The 15,771-nt window shown below is 37.8% G+C and overlaps 1 protein-coding gene across 2 annotated transcripts in view; it reads right to left on the bottom strand.

The window, feature by feature from the left end:
• Positions 1-15,771, bottom strand: part of Shoc1 (shortage in chiasmata 1) — a 78,982-nt gene that overhangs the window by 16,539 nt on the left and 46,672 nt on the right. For both annotated transcript variants that reach the window (XM_059254407.1, XM_059254405.1), the window contains 7 exons: positions 15,253-15,431; positions 14,005-14,077; positions 9,117-9,186; positions 8,078-8,256; positions 7,754-7,871; positions 6,187-6,298; positions 2,014-2,135 (listed from right to left, as the gene is read on the bottom strand). In XM_059254407.1, the coding sequence (XP_059110390.1) occupies positions 2,014-2,135; positions 6,187-6,298; positions 7,754-7,871; positions 8,078-8,256; positions 9,117-9,186; positions 14,005-14,077; positions 15,253-15,431 (853 nt within the window). The remainder of the gene's footprint in view (positions 1-2,013; positions 2,136-6,186; positions 6,299-7,753; positions 7,872-8,077; positions 8,257-9,116; positions 9,187-14,004; positions 14,078-15,252; positions 15,432-15,771) is intronic.

Raw genomic sequence — 15,771 nt, forward strand, 5'->3', positions numbered from 1 at the left:
TGAGGGAGTTCTGAGGAGAGATGAAGTAGAAAACATAGGACCTGGGGACAGGTCCGAAAAAAAGTTGAGTCCGTTCACTAGAAGAAACAGTTGACGAAGTAGAAAAGAAATGGGTGACAGTGGAAGGCACCTGGCTAGACTGGCAGTCAGTGAAGAAGCAACCTGAAAATACAGGTGGGTCATATCCCCGACCCCTCCCACATACACATGGGTCATAGTTCGTACTGTATTCAGTAGGTAACTAGGAACTCTGTAAAGACTCTCTCTCTCTCTCTCTCTCTCTCTCTCTCTCTCTCTCTCTCTCTCTCTCTCTCTGTGTATGTGTGTAATGTTTGTGTGTACACACATGCACACAGAGCCAGAAATTAATGACCTTGCCTTCTCCTTCTCCTCTTTCTTCATTATTTGGAGACAGAGTCTCACTATGCATCCCTGGCTGGTCTGGAACTTGCTATGTAGCCAGCAGGCTGGCCTCAGACTCACAGAGATCGCCTACTTCTGGCTAGGATTAAAGGTGTGCACTACTGTGCCCTGCTTAGAGCCAGAAGCAAACATCTCAAGTGTCATTTCCAGGTGCTGTCACATTGCTTTTTTAGACAGGGTCTATAGTTGGCCTGGAACTAGCTAAGCAGGCTAGGCTGGCTGGTCAGTGAGCACCAGGGACCCATTTGTTCTTGCCTCCCAAGCACTGGGATTAAAATGCACACAACCATGCCTGACTGTTTTTGTTGTTATTGTTGTTGCTGTTTGCTTCAACATGGGTTCTGGGATTTGAACTCAGGTCCTTGGATTCCAACTCAATTCCTTGTACCAAGCACCTTACCGACTGAGTTATTTTCCCAGCCTCTCAGTAAAGGCTTTTCTTAAGAATGGAATAACCGGAGCTTGGTTTTAGGGGCATCAACTGAGTATAATCCACACCACTTAAAGGAACATAGAGAGACACGTGGAGAGAGAAAACAACAGGTAGTGTAACAATCCACATGAAATAGTGAGACTCTGAGCTAAGGCACTGGTAATATAAATGCAGGACAGATACCAAGAACTGCTAAAGGGCAGGTAAGAAGAAATACAGGTTTGCAGGGGACAGAGACTATACAGTCAATTCCTATCTGAACATGTTAGCTTTGCGAGTTTGTGGAATATGAGGGTGGCGATATTTAGTAAAGATTTAGAGATTTATGCCAGGAATTCCCAAGAAAGACTGCAGCTGCAGAAAGAAATGTAGTAATTATATACCACCAGATACTGACAAAAGCTGTAATAGATAAGATGGATAATGGAGAGAAGAGGAGAAAGAGAACTCCAGACAAGTGTACTCAGAGACTGGCACAAAGAAGACAGAAAGGCAAGGGGGAAAGTACTTAGAAAGGTGGGCCGTCAAAGGCACTGGAGTGTCATAGAACTGGAGAGTTTGAAACAACAGACCACTGCAACAGTCTTAAATGCTTTAGAGCAGTGAAAGATAAAAGCATTGTTGATGGTCCTGAGACAGTGACCTCCAGAGGCAAAGACTGGTACAGAGACAGGGAGAAAAGCCAGCTGGCAGAGGATAAAGGAGAAATGTTTATTATGCTTATCAGTAAAGGAAAGGATAAATACAACGATGATTTAAGCCATTGTCTGGCCATGGCATTTTCTAATGTTTTGGTTAAGCCCATCAATGACCTAAGTACAGGAAGAAGTTATGCATTCGATGTATTAACATGATTTTAGAAGTGGTTTTAAAATGATTTATCTTATAGCAAACAAGCCCAGGATTACAAAGAAATAAAACACTTAAAATAATAACTCTTAATGAGATGGGGGTAGGAGGGGATGAACTGAACAGAATGTCCAGGACAACATGTATCATCTCCAGAGTTCTTTGTTTCCCAATATGCTGCCTCCAGCTCCAGAACCCCTCACTAAAACACACTAGATGAGGAAGTGGAATTTGGCATGAACATTTATGTACAAAGAGGACCGAAGAAGAATATGAACATAACTTTGGAGGAAGAAATGTTTACCTACTCTGAATTTAATGTTTCCTTGGGATATAGTATTATCCAACAACAGCTATATTGGAATGACAATGCCATTAATCTCATAATGATATTATCTGATGCCTTCTCATAATGTAATTCTTCTAGGTCCTATAAAAATAAAGAAAATGAAAAGGTACATTAGGTTGACTACTGTTTAAAAATTATTAAAAATTTCATTAGTCCGTGGTATATAAATGGTAACTTAAGAGGGTATAGTTTAAAGTAAAAATTAAAATCATATGGAAATAAGGAAAGCTGCAGTAGACATAAACAAGTAACTAGTGACAGCATCAGGAAGCCTGGTGAGTCTTCCACAGCCCAAGATACGACTAAAATGACCAAATCAATGCCCCTGTGCTGGTAAAGTGCTTTGTGGACTGGGATCTGGCTATCAAGGCAACAGAAAGTACATTTCAAAGCCTATGGAATAACCTGTTGATGTTGCAACTGGTAAAAGCACTTGTCATACGAGCACCGTGACCTGAGGTCAGGCCCTGGAGCCCTGCTTAAAAGGGTGGGCTTTAGTAGACTTCTTGGGTCCCTCAACAGTCTGGATCATCTTTTCCTCTAATTATTAAAATTTAATAAGACATTTGATAAAATGTGTCATGTTATTGGTAATGGTCAGGAAAAAAGCTAAACACTGGAGATTAGACTCAGGGATCTTGTTCTAAAAAGAAAAGGGGGGATGTTGTAGAATATTATTTTAAGATGTGTTATTTTTGTTTATGCTGCATTTGTTTAACTCTGTGAAGCTGTGTTACTGTGCCTGTCTAAAACACCTGATGGTCTAATAAAAAGCTGAATGGCCAATAGCAAGGCAGGAGAAAGGACAGGCAGGGCTGGCAGGCACAGAGAATATATAGGAGAAATCTGGGAGGAGAGATCTAGGAGTCAGGGGAGGAGGCCATCAGGGGCCAGCCACCTGGCTACACAGCAAGCTATGGAGTAAGAAAAAAAGGAATGTATACAGGAATAAAAAAGGGAAAACCCAGGGGCAAAAGATAGACAGGATAATTTAAGAAAAGCTGGCAAGAAACAAGCCAAGCTAAGGCCAGGCATTCATAATTAAGAATAAGCCTCTGTGTGTGATTTATTTGGGAGCTGGGTGGTGGACCCCCCAAAAAAGAGCAAAAACAAACAACAACAGGGGATACAGAAATGATAGTATAAAAGAATCAATTATTGAATCTACTTTAATCCAAAAAACAATTATTAATCTTAAATATTTTACATTGGCATGGATTTTGGTTTATTGATACAAATTTAAAGTTAATTTTGTTATATTGTATGTATATTTCTACTCTTGTTTAAGGTATTATGTTTATGCAGCTCATTTAAAAATGTAATGTATAATTAATAAATATAGATTAATAGAAATCTATTAATTGTCAAACTTATAGTCATGTTATGTATATTTTCAAGGTCATATACAGATATATTACACAGATAGATGGTCTTCAAACACTGCAAAGACCTACAGAATATGGCATTTAATATGTTTAATAACCTAAGGCTTTTCATGACAGTGAGACATGTTTACTCCTAGCAGCACCAATCCACTTTAGAGGAGATGATGGATATCGAAGAAACTCCATATGGAGTTTGCTTTCTTTATGGCAAAAGCTAGCCATTTGGGCAAAGAAACTGCCCTTGCTTCAATTGCTGACAGTATACTGTCCAAACTGGACCAACAAGACACAAAAAAAGGTGACTGCCAAACTTTGCCAAGACAGGGTAGGACAGTCTTCAAAATTCCCTGCTTCACAGAAAAGTCTGTCCAATATGATAGGCCTGTAGGCCAGAGTTGGATGCCCTTACCTTACAGAGGAACTTTGGATGACTGTCCAGACAGCCTGATGTCCCTGTCATTAGATAACATGTCATCCTTCTGGGGTCTTTGATGGAGTTAAAGACTAAAGAATTAAATTTATCATTTTCCATAGTTATGATAGAAAACAAATTAGGTATTAAACTTTAGACTCACCAAGATAAGATAGATAATTGAGTATTTTCTCTAAATTTGCCAAATACAAGTGGATTGGATATTGTAACTATAATTCTTACTTAATAATTGTTTTGTTATATATAGTTTTACTATGTTAAGGTTAAAACTTTCCTTTTTAAAATTAGACAAAAAGGGAGAGATGCTGTAGAATAACCCTTCTGTACACTGTGAATATGTATTACTCTCATTGGTTAATAAAAAAGCTGATTGGCCAATAGCTGGGCAGGAAGACATTGGGCGAGACAGCCTGACACAGAGAGAATTCTGGGAGGAAGAAGGGTGGAGTCAGAGGATTGCCAGCAGATGCAGAGGGAGCAGGAGATGAATGCGCAATGTTAATAAGGGTACTGCCATGTGGCAGAACGTAAATAAGGAATATGGGTTAACTTAAAATGTAAGAGTTAGCTGTGACAAGCTTGAGCTATTGGCTGAGCATTTATAATTCATATTAAGCCTCTGAGTCAATTATTTGGGAAGCAATTGCTGGGTATTTGGGAACAGGCAGTCACGACAGGAAAACTCCACCTACAGTGTCGTTCAAGACATGTCTTCCTTCTAACAGAAGTTCTGTAACTGTGGATTAAGACAGTTTTTCCAAGTCAACAAATAATTAAGAACTTTAAATATTAAAGAAACACCGTCTCTTTAAAAATCCAGGACTTGAACTTTTTCATTATATCATTCTTATATTGTAATTTTTACTTATCAAATCAGACCTCACCACATTTACTAATAATTTGTACTCAAACCTGATATCCAATCTCCATTTCTTTGCAACTGGTACATCAATCAAGCAAACATATAAGAAGACTCTTCCAAGAATTTATACATCTTAAGTTCCAAATTATGTATTTGAGCAAATTTGTGAGTCTCACAGTCATAACGTTAAGATGTCAGTAGCTGTGGTCCGAGTGGCAGTATTGCATGTGAGGAGGTAGGTCTAAATTCTACGTATTTTTAGAGATTCTCTCTCTCTTTAAAAAAATAACAATTTGAAGTAATCCCTATTTGCATTAGAGGAAATGCCACATTTCTAACCATTAATTAATATTATACTTTCTTGGGATGGAAAGATGGCTCAACAGTTAAGACCACTTACTACTCTTATAGAGAGCCCAGATTCACTCAGTTCCCAGCACCCCAGATCAGGCAGCTTATAGTCGCCTGTAATTCCATTTCCAGGAGATCCAATGCCTTCTGGATCTTTGAGCACCTGTATGCACGTGGTGCACATAAACTCACAGTCACACAATATACACATAAAATAAAAAGGAAGTAAAGAACGGACTACCTAACTGTATATAATTATTCTGTACTTTCTTCTATGAAAGAGTGTGGCTGGTTCTTGGTTTTCTTTATCTTGCTTTGTTTGTACAGCTGGTGATCACACTCAGGGCTTTATGCATGCTAGCCTGCACTCTTATTATTCCTAGCCCTTAGTATTTTTTTTTAAACTTCCTACACTAATTTTTCTATGAATACTTTTAAAATAGGCCAATATACAATGCTAAAGATTTTTTAAAAAAAGATTTATTTATTATGTATACAGTGTTCTGCCTGCACAATAGAAGAGGGTATCAGATCTCATTATAGATGGTTGTGAGCCACCATGTGGTTGCTGGAAATTGAACTCAGGACCTCTGGAAGAGCAGCCAGTGCTCTTAACCCCTGAGCCATCCCTCCAGCCCCAGATTCTTTATTTACTTTATCATTTTGCTTGTTTGTTTTGAGTTAGGGTCTTGTTCTATATAACTCAGATTGGTCTCAAACTTGCAATTCTGTCTTAGTCTCCTAAATGTCAGGACTGCAGATAAACATTACTGAGCTTGTCTTGTCTTGTCTTGTCTTCATCTTCCTTAAATATGTTAACATTTGTATGGCATTCAGGAAGATTAGTAGTCATTTTCCATTGTGGTAATTTAGCACACTGTGCCCATATACAAAATTTAGAAAAGATCACAGATTATAGTTAAGCTCCATATAGAAATCACATAGTTGTATTATTTTAATATGCTTGACTTTCTAATTTTAATATATTTTATTAATAAGTGATAATTTCACACCTTGAAAACATTTGTTCCCTACTCCTCATGCGAATAGCCCCAGATCCCCTTCCCTCCTGATTTTCTGTTGTTTATTATATAGTTTTACCTGCACAACTACAGCAGTATGCTCATCAACTGTGACTACTACGTAACGCTCTGTGCTTCCAAACAGCTTCAGTGACTCACAGCAGCATCTCTCCACCAGTGTGATATTATAGCTGCAAAAGACAATATTCTTCAGTGAAAATAACGTCGTGGCTAAAAATGCTCTTCAGAGTATTGTGCTGTCCTTCTGAATATTAAATTATGTGAATTACTGTTTTTTTCATAAATGAACTTACTCTTTAAATTTTGGATGAAAATTATGACTTATTCAGTATATAAAAGAAAGCAGACCCTTCTTTAATCTGTACCTGCTTAGCTTGGAAGGCCTCTGGTGTGTTTTCTATTGGTTTCACCTTGATTGTGTTAGTCTCTTTTAAAATTTTTATTTATTTATTTAAAGATTCAGTTTTAATTTTTATGTATGTGTATGCATGCATGTGTATGTGAGTGCATGTGTACTCTGGTGCCCATGGAGGCCAGAACAGGGCATCAGATTCCCTGGGCCACCTCTAGAGTAACAGGTGTTTATGAGCTGCCAACCTGGGGGCTAGGAACCAAACTCTGGTCCTCTGCAGGCACTGTTAATCGCTGAGCCCTCTCTCCAGCCCATGTTAATTTTTTTACATTGACAATCCTTTTAAAAGGTATACGCTGTCTTACTAATTGTGCTGACTATTAGTCTGTATACTACCATTACAAATTTTCACCTATTTATCCTAGTTCTTCAACAGTGACTCATAAAATCAAAACATCACATCAAAAGACTATAAGAGTCTGCATTTATCAGAATTTCCTTCTCTCTCTTTTAAATGGACTTACTTTTAGAGGTCAAGCTGTTGCTGAAGGTTAAATCCAGGGCCTCAAAAATACTCAGTGGCCTCATAACACATACTAAGTTCACACGACAACTGAGCTACAACCCAAGTCTGTGTGTACACTTTAACTGCTTTTATGAGCTAATCATTTTCACGAGTACCCTATTATAGCCTTTCAATATGAAAACAAAAGCATAGAATGTTGATCTGCATTTTATCTGAAGTAGTAAGTCACTTTTCCTTCATTGATGTGTACTTCAATAATCCTGTGTACTTTGATACAGTATTTTTCAATTTAAAATGCTCAATGTTCATATAACCTTAGAACTAATGACCTGAAAACCCAACCTTTCATTTAGAACTTCATTGTCCTGTTTTCCATGCTATTTTTAACCAAAAATGAGCATTTTGAATATTGCAAATGGCTCAAATGTTTGAACATATAATTCACAGAAAAAGAACACACAAAATGTTTATATGTGCTGGTAACAAAAGAAATGTAAATAAAATGCAAATTAAAGAAAAATTAAATTTCATTTTGTCCATAAAATTAGTATATATTATAAAAATATTATTCAATAGTTATTTATAGTTTAGGTATTAGAAATATAAGTTGATATACTCTGTGGATAGAAGTTCTTGTATATTCTAGTCTTGGGTCAGGAAGACAAGGTATAGCATGTACAGCGTAATTCATCAGAACACACACACATACAGAAGTGCTGAGACCAGCAACTAAAAATCGTGGCTTACTCAGATTCCAGCAGCCGGAGTATTTCTGGGGTATTAAGCACTCCTTCAGATGCAAAAAATATGTATGGGATCTTAATCTCCAAGAGAAACCCACCAAATCTATCCAGCAAGGTGTTTCCTAAAGAAGAGAATTATAAATGTTTACATTTTCTTCTACCACACCTCTCTCTTTTTTATTAAGCAGTAGTAATGCAGGTGTATGTTAAAGAAACTATATAAATGCAACGTTTGTTTTATAAATAGAAATCCGAACAAAGAAAACTGTTTCTTCAAACAGACCAGTTCTGCTCTAATGGAGAACAGGATCCTGGCTTGTCTCCTTACTTTTCAGAGCTGTGTCTGGAACGACGACTCTGAAGGCCAGGAAAGGTATACTCAGCTGCTGGCAGTGCCTGGCCCAGCAAGAGTGCCCCACGTGATTGTACTCCACCACGAGCGAGAAGCTGCTCCAGGGGAAATCTGCTCGGATACTGTGATGATGCACAACCACACAGGAACTGGTACTGAAGACAAAAGCAGGTCAAGACAATGGGATTACACCTGTCATTCTTTAACTGGGGCAGAGGAGATGGCTTCCTGTGCTCTCCTGACCTTGACACTCAACTGGAAAAACATCGGCACACTGTGCTCATCTCTCCCGACTGTGTTAATCTCATTCTATCTTTCTTTTGTTGTTTTGTTTATACTTTTTTTTCTTCCTTTTTTTTTTTTGGTTTTTCAAGACAGGGTTTCTCTGTGTAGCTTTGCGCCTTTCCTGGAACTCACTTGGTAGCCCAGGCTGGCCTCGAACTCACAGAGATCCGCCTGGCTCTGCCTCCCAAGTGCTGGGATTAAAGGCGTGCGCCACCACCGCCCGGCTTGTTTATACTTTTTTGAGACAGGGTTTCTCTGTGTAGCCCTGGTTGTGTAGAACTCACTATATAGACCAGGCTGGCCCCAAATTCACAGAGATCTGCCTGCCTCTGCCTCCCGAGTGCTAGACTAAAGGCGTGTGATACCAACTGCTCGGCTCAGTACTGAGTCTTAATACCACCGCCCCAGTAGTGTTTCTGTTCTAACAACAACGATGATGATAATTTTGGGATCTGAAAACAAGACTGAGCTAAATTCTTGGATGCAAATTTTATTAAATAGACATGGCTGTGTTGAGAGTTAAAGTGTTCTAAGGCATTTTTCGTGAGGAGAGTAAAGTTGTGAACTTCAGACTTTCTTAAGGAGAACTCTGGGAAGAACATCTTCCCAAGTAATAGGGACCAAGGCCAAGGACACTCCCGGCCAGTGAGCTACAGCACAGCCTAAACTCCAGGGGAAGCTCTCCCTTTCCTGTGGAGCTGTGCCATGTAGTAAAAATATACAATCTTACCCTTTTAAAACACCAGTCGCTTCCAGAAAATCCTTTCTCTCATTTGAATGTAAAACAGTCAATGTTAAACCTGTTGGGAAAAAAGGGAGCTTTCTTTAATCAAGATTTTTTTTTTAGTTTTGGTTATAATTTTTTTCCAGTGCCACAAATTTCACTCCCATAATAATGAACTAAAATTCTGTAAGCAAGGAAATTATTTGAAATACGATTTTCCAGATTACATTTCTAAGTCTAGTTTATTAGAAAGCTTATAACATAAGCAATATTTCTGGTGTGTATACACAAAGATCATCTCAATTTTTTATGCCAACAAAACCAGTCCAACATTTAATTTTAAAACAGCCATATTAAACACTCATTAGTTGTACATTTAATCTTATTTTGCCCTAAATCATAGTAATTATTATTCTTTCTCTAGCCAAAAATGTAAGTACATAACAATATCAGCAAGAGAGTCTATTTCAATGTGATATGAACATGTGTGTGTATGCATTTGTTTACTGTCTATATAAGAAATAGAACTTAATGAGCACCAATCATTCACGATTTTTAACTTTAATTTAAATTTCTTACTAGTATTTAAATAAAATATAAATTTCAAACACTGTATCCTACTGTGGGATGTCTTTCTGTATACTGTGAATATATGTTGCTCTGATTGGTTGATAAATAAAGCTGCATTGGCCTATGGCAAGGCAGCTTAGAGGCAGGCAGAAATCCAAGCAGACAGACAGGAAGAGAAAGGAAAGGAGGAGAGATGCCAGCTTGCTGCCCAAGGAACAACATGCCAGCAGACTGGTAAGCCATGGAACACGTGGCAAAACACAGATTAATAGAAATGGGTTAATTCAAGTTATAAGAGCTAGCTAGCGAGAAGCTTGCATGTGTCATGCAATTGGTAATTAATATAAACCTCTGAATAATTATTTTAAAAGTGGCTGTGGGACCACGGGCCAGGTGGGACTGGAGAAAAATTTCTGACTACATTTGGCGCTCACCATTGGGCATTGATCCACACAGACCTAAGAAAGCTTAAAGATTCTGAATGCACAGAAACAGAGCCACACTAGGCTTCCTAGTCTCACAGTCTCATGCCAGTAGTAGCTTAGAGACTCGTTTCCCAACAGCTGTCTGTGAAAGAGAGCTGGCCGCCAGCCGCCATGAACTAAGCAACATGGAAGATTCCCGCCACAGTACACAGTGGCATCTCCAAGTGGCACAGCGCACTGTGTGGCAAATTTAGCTTTTGCTAGTACAGATTTTTAAAAAAAAAGGGGGGGGGGGTTTCTGGGTTACACCCTCCTTGACAGAGGCATAGACCCACTGCCTCCCAGAGTTGGTGGAGAGCATGGCTCCCAGAGCTGGTCTGGTGGTGAATTACCTCTGCCATGTTGGGAAGCTGAGGTGGGCAGAGACAGCAGCCAGGCCTGCAGTTTCTGTCCTAGGCTCTGCAGTTCAAAGCAATGGTCAGAAAATGATTACAGAAACACAGTAAGAACAGATTCAGATGGAATAAAAACTCTAGTTTATAGTGTGTATAAAAATGTATGTAGGCTTGGAAGAGAGAGGAAAGGGAGTATATGTAGTTATATAAAGAAATAGATGTTTTTTAAAATAAAGTCTTTAAAGAGGCAGTAAAAGTAATATAAAAAAATAAGCCACATGAAGATGGAAGTTACACAGAGTCTGGATTATATTGTCTCTGGGATTTTTAACTGCAGAAAGACATTTGATTGTAAAGGCTGCTAAGTTAAACCAATGTATATATTTTAAAGGTATCTTGACTTCAAAATTTATGTCTAAAAATATATTGCTTTGGAAAAGAGGTTCTGCTTTTGTTTGCATAGAAGATGAGAGCCTGTGGATTGCTTCCAGGCTAACTTGGTTTGGCCAGCCAAGACCCCCTGAAAGGTCTCTGATGACACCGTGGCCCAGATGATCCAATATCCAAAATCAACTTCAAGGCAACTGGCTCAGAGAATATAGCCTCACAGACTACTTCAGTCAGGACTTGACCATAATTCTTAATTTTCTCAGGCCCCATAAGATTGTCAGCACCCACAACCAGCAGGAAGTAGTATGAGAAGCTACGCCCAAATTCCCAAAATATTGTTTATAAATGTTTATTTTTATTTAAAGGAGGTTGATTATAAATACAATCTCTTTGTAAAAAAATGTGGATATAGACATGATAGGACAAAAGGGTAGATTATTGAATCTACTTTTAAAGTTTGTTTAAAATGTTTAACATTGCTATGGATTTTAGTTTACTGATGCAAATTTAAAGTTAATTTTTGTTATACTGTATGTATATTTCTACTCTTGTTTAAAGTATGTTTATGCAGCTCATTTGAAATTATAATGTATAATTAAGAAATATAGATTAATAATTAGTCATCCATGATAATCAAACTTATAGTCATGTTAGTTAAGTTTTCTAGGTATACATAGATATATTTCAATTAGGTAGGTAATCTTCAAACACTTTAAAGACCTACAGAATATGGCATTTAAAATGTTTTAAGAGCTCAGACTTCTCTGGATAGTGAGACACACCTGCTTCTGGCAGCACCCATTTACTTCAAAGAGAAAAATGGGCATCCAAGACACTCTATATGGAGTTTATCTTCTTGGCACAAAATGGCCATTTGGGCAAGAAACTGATCTTGCCTGGACTGCTTGACAGGATGTTATATAAACTGCACATGCAGGACCCATAGGAAGGTGACCACTGAACTTTGCAAAGTGAGATGGTCCTTCAGGTTCCTGCTTCACAGAAGAAACTGCCAGATGTTCTATAGGACACAGAGAGAAGCAACTGAGAGACTCTAGGCCTATAGGCTGAAGAAGGATGCCCCAACATTACAGAGAAACTTTGGATGACTGTCCAGTTAGTCAGCTGTCTCTGTCATTTCCAGAATTTTGGAAGCTGCTTACAATGCATTTCCTGTTTACTTAGGTAACATTATATCCTTCTGGGGTCTTTGATGTAGTTGAAGACTAGATAGTTATAATTTTCTTGGTTATGATAAAAGATAAATTAGATATGAAACTTTAGACTCATAAATATAGGATAGAATATTTTCTTTAATTTTGCCAAATACGAATGGACTAGATATTGTAATTGTAATTCCTGCTTCATAACTGTTCTATTATATGTAATTTTACTATGTTAAAGTTAAAACCTTCCTTTTTAATTAGACAGAAAAGGGGAAGTGCTGTGGGATATCTTTCTATATGCTGTGAATATGTGTTGCCCTGATTGGTTGATAAAGCTGCATTGGCCTATGGCAAGGCAGCTTAGAGGCAGGCAGAAATCCAAGCAGACAGACAGGAAGAGAAAGGAGAGACAGACAGATGCCAGCTTGTTGCCCAAGGAACAACATGCCAGCAGAGCAGTAAGCCATGGAACATGTGGCAGAACATAGATTAATAGAAATGGGTTAATTTAAGTTATAAGAGCTAGCTAGCAAGCCTGCCATAATACAATGCAATTGGTAATTAATATAAGCCTCTGAGTAATTATTTTAAAAGCGGCTGTGGGACCGCGGGCCAGGTGGGACTGGAGAAAAACTTCTGACTATAGTATCCTTACATTCATCTAGCTTATTTTGGGTTGACATAACTAATTAAAGAACAGTTAGACTAAGTCTAAATTAATTCTATAATCTATTCGTGTACTTCCATAAATTGTAAAGTTCACAAAGTTATTATATAATAATGACATAGTAATGGTTAACCATTATGTGTAATATTACTTGATACACATAGTTTAGCAGCAATAAACACAAGTATTATCTCTTTTTAGAACATAAGGTGACTCACATCATCGAAAGCCTAAATGAGTGTTTTATATTAGCTCTGATCCTAGAAACAAATTAATGACATGGTGAGCACCTTACTAGATCTTAAAATATGTAGAAAATGAAACCAGATTTTTCCCCCACTATCACTAGATATTAAAAAAAGGCCCAGCTAGCTCCTGGCTGAGGAGAGTTGTCAGTTTGAAAGATTCAAACACTTCCAGTTGTATAGTCAAGATTTTTGTGTCAGCAGAAATGAATGAAATTAAGACAGCAAGTACCAAAGGCAACTGGGTACTCAGCCTGAAGCCCAGACAAGAGCTGCAACTGTCAATCATTTCCTCACCTCCACATCACATGCTAATACTGTGTAGCACTTTCCTGATTTATTTATTTAGTGCGTGTGTTTGTGTGTGTAGGTCAGAAACCAACTTGCAGGCGTTGGTTCTCTCCTTCCATCATGTAGACAGGAGTTCACATTCATACACACAAATAAAAATCTGAAAGGAAAATAATCAGCTTCCATATGAGAGGGCTACAGAGGAAGCAATGGCTTATGGGAGAAAGTCATGTTTCAGTTATAGTGTGATAGAAACTGCATGTAAGCAATGGGTTCCTAAGCTCAAAGTAGAAAGGGCTGATGGGGGCATCAGTGAGCAGAGCTGAAGTATACAGTGACATGAGGAAAGTGGTTAGATACTATCTCCTCAATTACTACCTATAAGATCTAGTATGCTACAGAATCTTTATGAATGTTTTCTTTGTTTATAAAACTGAGTTGTTAAGCAGCCAGTATCAATGTAGCAACTAGGAAGTAATCTACAAAACATGTCAATTCTTAATAAAAATACATATAAGTATTACAGATATATTACAGACTTAGAATCTACGTTGGTTTAAAAATTGTTAGTTAAATACTGGTGAAAGTTTGAGCAACCGGAGACTCAAACCGTTGGTAAAACCCCACTGAGTCCTAGATTAGGAGAAGACAAATTTAAGGTATTTTACTGTCAATAACAGTTAGATGAATGTATTTGTATAACTTAAAGCATTTACTAAATGAAACATAAGTTAAATGCCCCTACCTTCTATTTTCTTAAGGGTTTTAATAAGCAAATGCTTTTCTCCATCTGTGTCCATTCTTATTATAATCAGTACCTAGACAAAAGTAAGAATTCCACATGTAGTGCTGAATGATTATTCTTTTCTTATGTATTTATTTATTATTTTGTGGTACTGGAGGTCAAACCTAGGGACCCAACATGCTAGCAAGTGCTCTACCCTGAGGCATATGCCCAGCTGGATTATTCTTCCTCACAGTTTTGCTACAGACAATGAGAGCAGAGTTCCCATGTGTGGTAGCCTGTGAACCCAGCACTAAGGAGGCCTAGGCAGGAGGACCTGGAGGTCAAGGCCAGCCTCTGCTGCACAAAGAACCCAGCCTTACAAACAAAAAGGGAACACACAGGTTACAAAGTAAATACTCCTGTTCTAAATTCTGGTAACATCAGACATCACCGGGGGAGTGTTTTGAGGCAGTGCCTTAGCGTTCCTATCTATAACACCCATGCACAAGTTGTCTCAGCCTGTTTTGTACTGTTCATTTCAACCCCTACAAGTGTGAAATCATTGCAGAAAAGGAGTAGCTGCTGCATCCTTCTCCTTAGCATGCAGCTTCTCTCTTAGAGGGGAGCAGTGGATCAGTTTCAATAGTAAATTTCTCATTTATTGATTTAATTTAACGACCTGTGGAAGTCATTCAAGAAACTATAAAGTCTAAGATAAAGGAGTGACGAAGTGGAAAAAGGAAAAAACCCATATAAACTTGTATTCAGATTTAGTGTGACCACTTGTAATGCTTTTCTGCGAGATTAGGTTTAAAGAGGTATTTTGCCTTAAAACTTCATTAATTCAGCTCTCATATAATTAATGTAGGGTATGTGAGAAGATAAAAAAATACATAAGGTATTTTTTATAATATCATGACAGATGAGATTCTAGATTATTACCCCCAAATAAATTATTGTAGTTATATTATGATGTAAATTTCCATGATCTTGTACAAATACCAGGCGGGGAGAACCAATCCCGTGGAGAACCAATCCATGACAATACTTTATAACAGAAATTAAAGCATTTTAAATTGGAAGGCAATGAATAATGACACAAATCCCCCTTTCTCTGCATCTGAGACTACTGTTATCTTACTTAAGGAGGAAATTGTCAAGAGCCAAACGGCCTATTTTATAACTTCAAAGTTAAATGCATAAAATCATAAATAAGGGGCCCTTATTTATACTAATTACTTTATCCGCTTTAGCTCGATACCCAACCTTAAACTGTTGTTGACTTTTCAACCAGCCTAGTATCTGACATTGCAATTCTTGGATCTTATAGTTGGTTTTAGGCCTTTTTTCCGTAACAAACTGTAAAATTTTCAGCTGTCTCCAAATGTTATCCAAGCAGGAGTCTAACACACTTTTGTAGATATCTTTTGCATTCGACAAATATCCTGTTAAAGAAAATTAGGGAAAAATATTAAGCCCTTTAATGTTTTTTACTATAACTCCATGGCAAAAATCACCAAAAATAAATAAATAAATAAATCTTCTCATTTTTTGTTTTTTGAGACAGGGTCTCTCTATGTAGCCTGGGCTGTCCTGGAATTCACTACGTAGACCAGGCCATTCTGGAACTCACTATGTAGATCAGGCTGGCCTGGAACTCACAGAGATCTTCCTGCCTTTGCCTCTGCCTACTGAGTGCTGGGATTAAAGGTGTGCACTACCATGTCTGGCTAGGAAATAAATCTTAAGTGACAGTTAAAAGATCTGGAGAGATGGATCAGTAGT

Source organism: Peromyscus eremicus, chromosome 2 (assembly GCF_949786415.1).
Source record: "Peromyscus eremicus chromosome 2, PerEre_H2_v1, whole genome shotgun sequence".
Lineage (NCBI taxonomy): Eukaryota > Metazoa > Chordata > Mammalia > Rodentia > Cricetidae > Peromyscus > Peromyscus eremicus.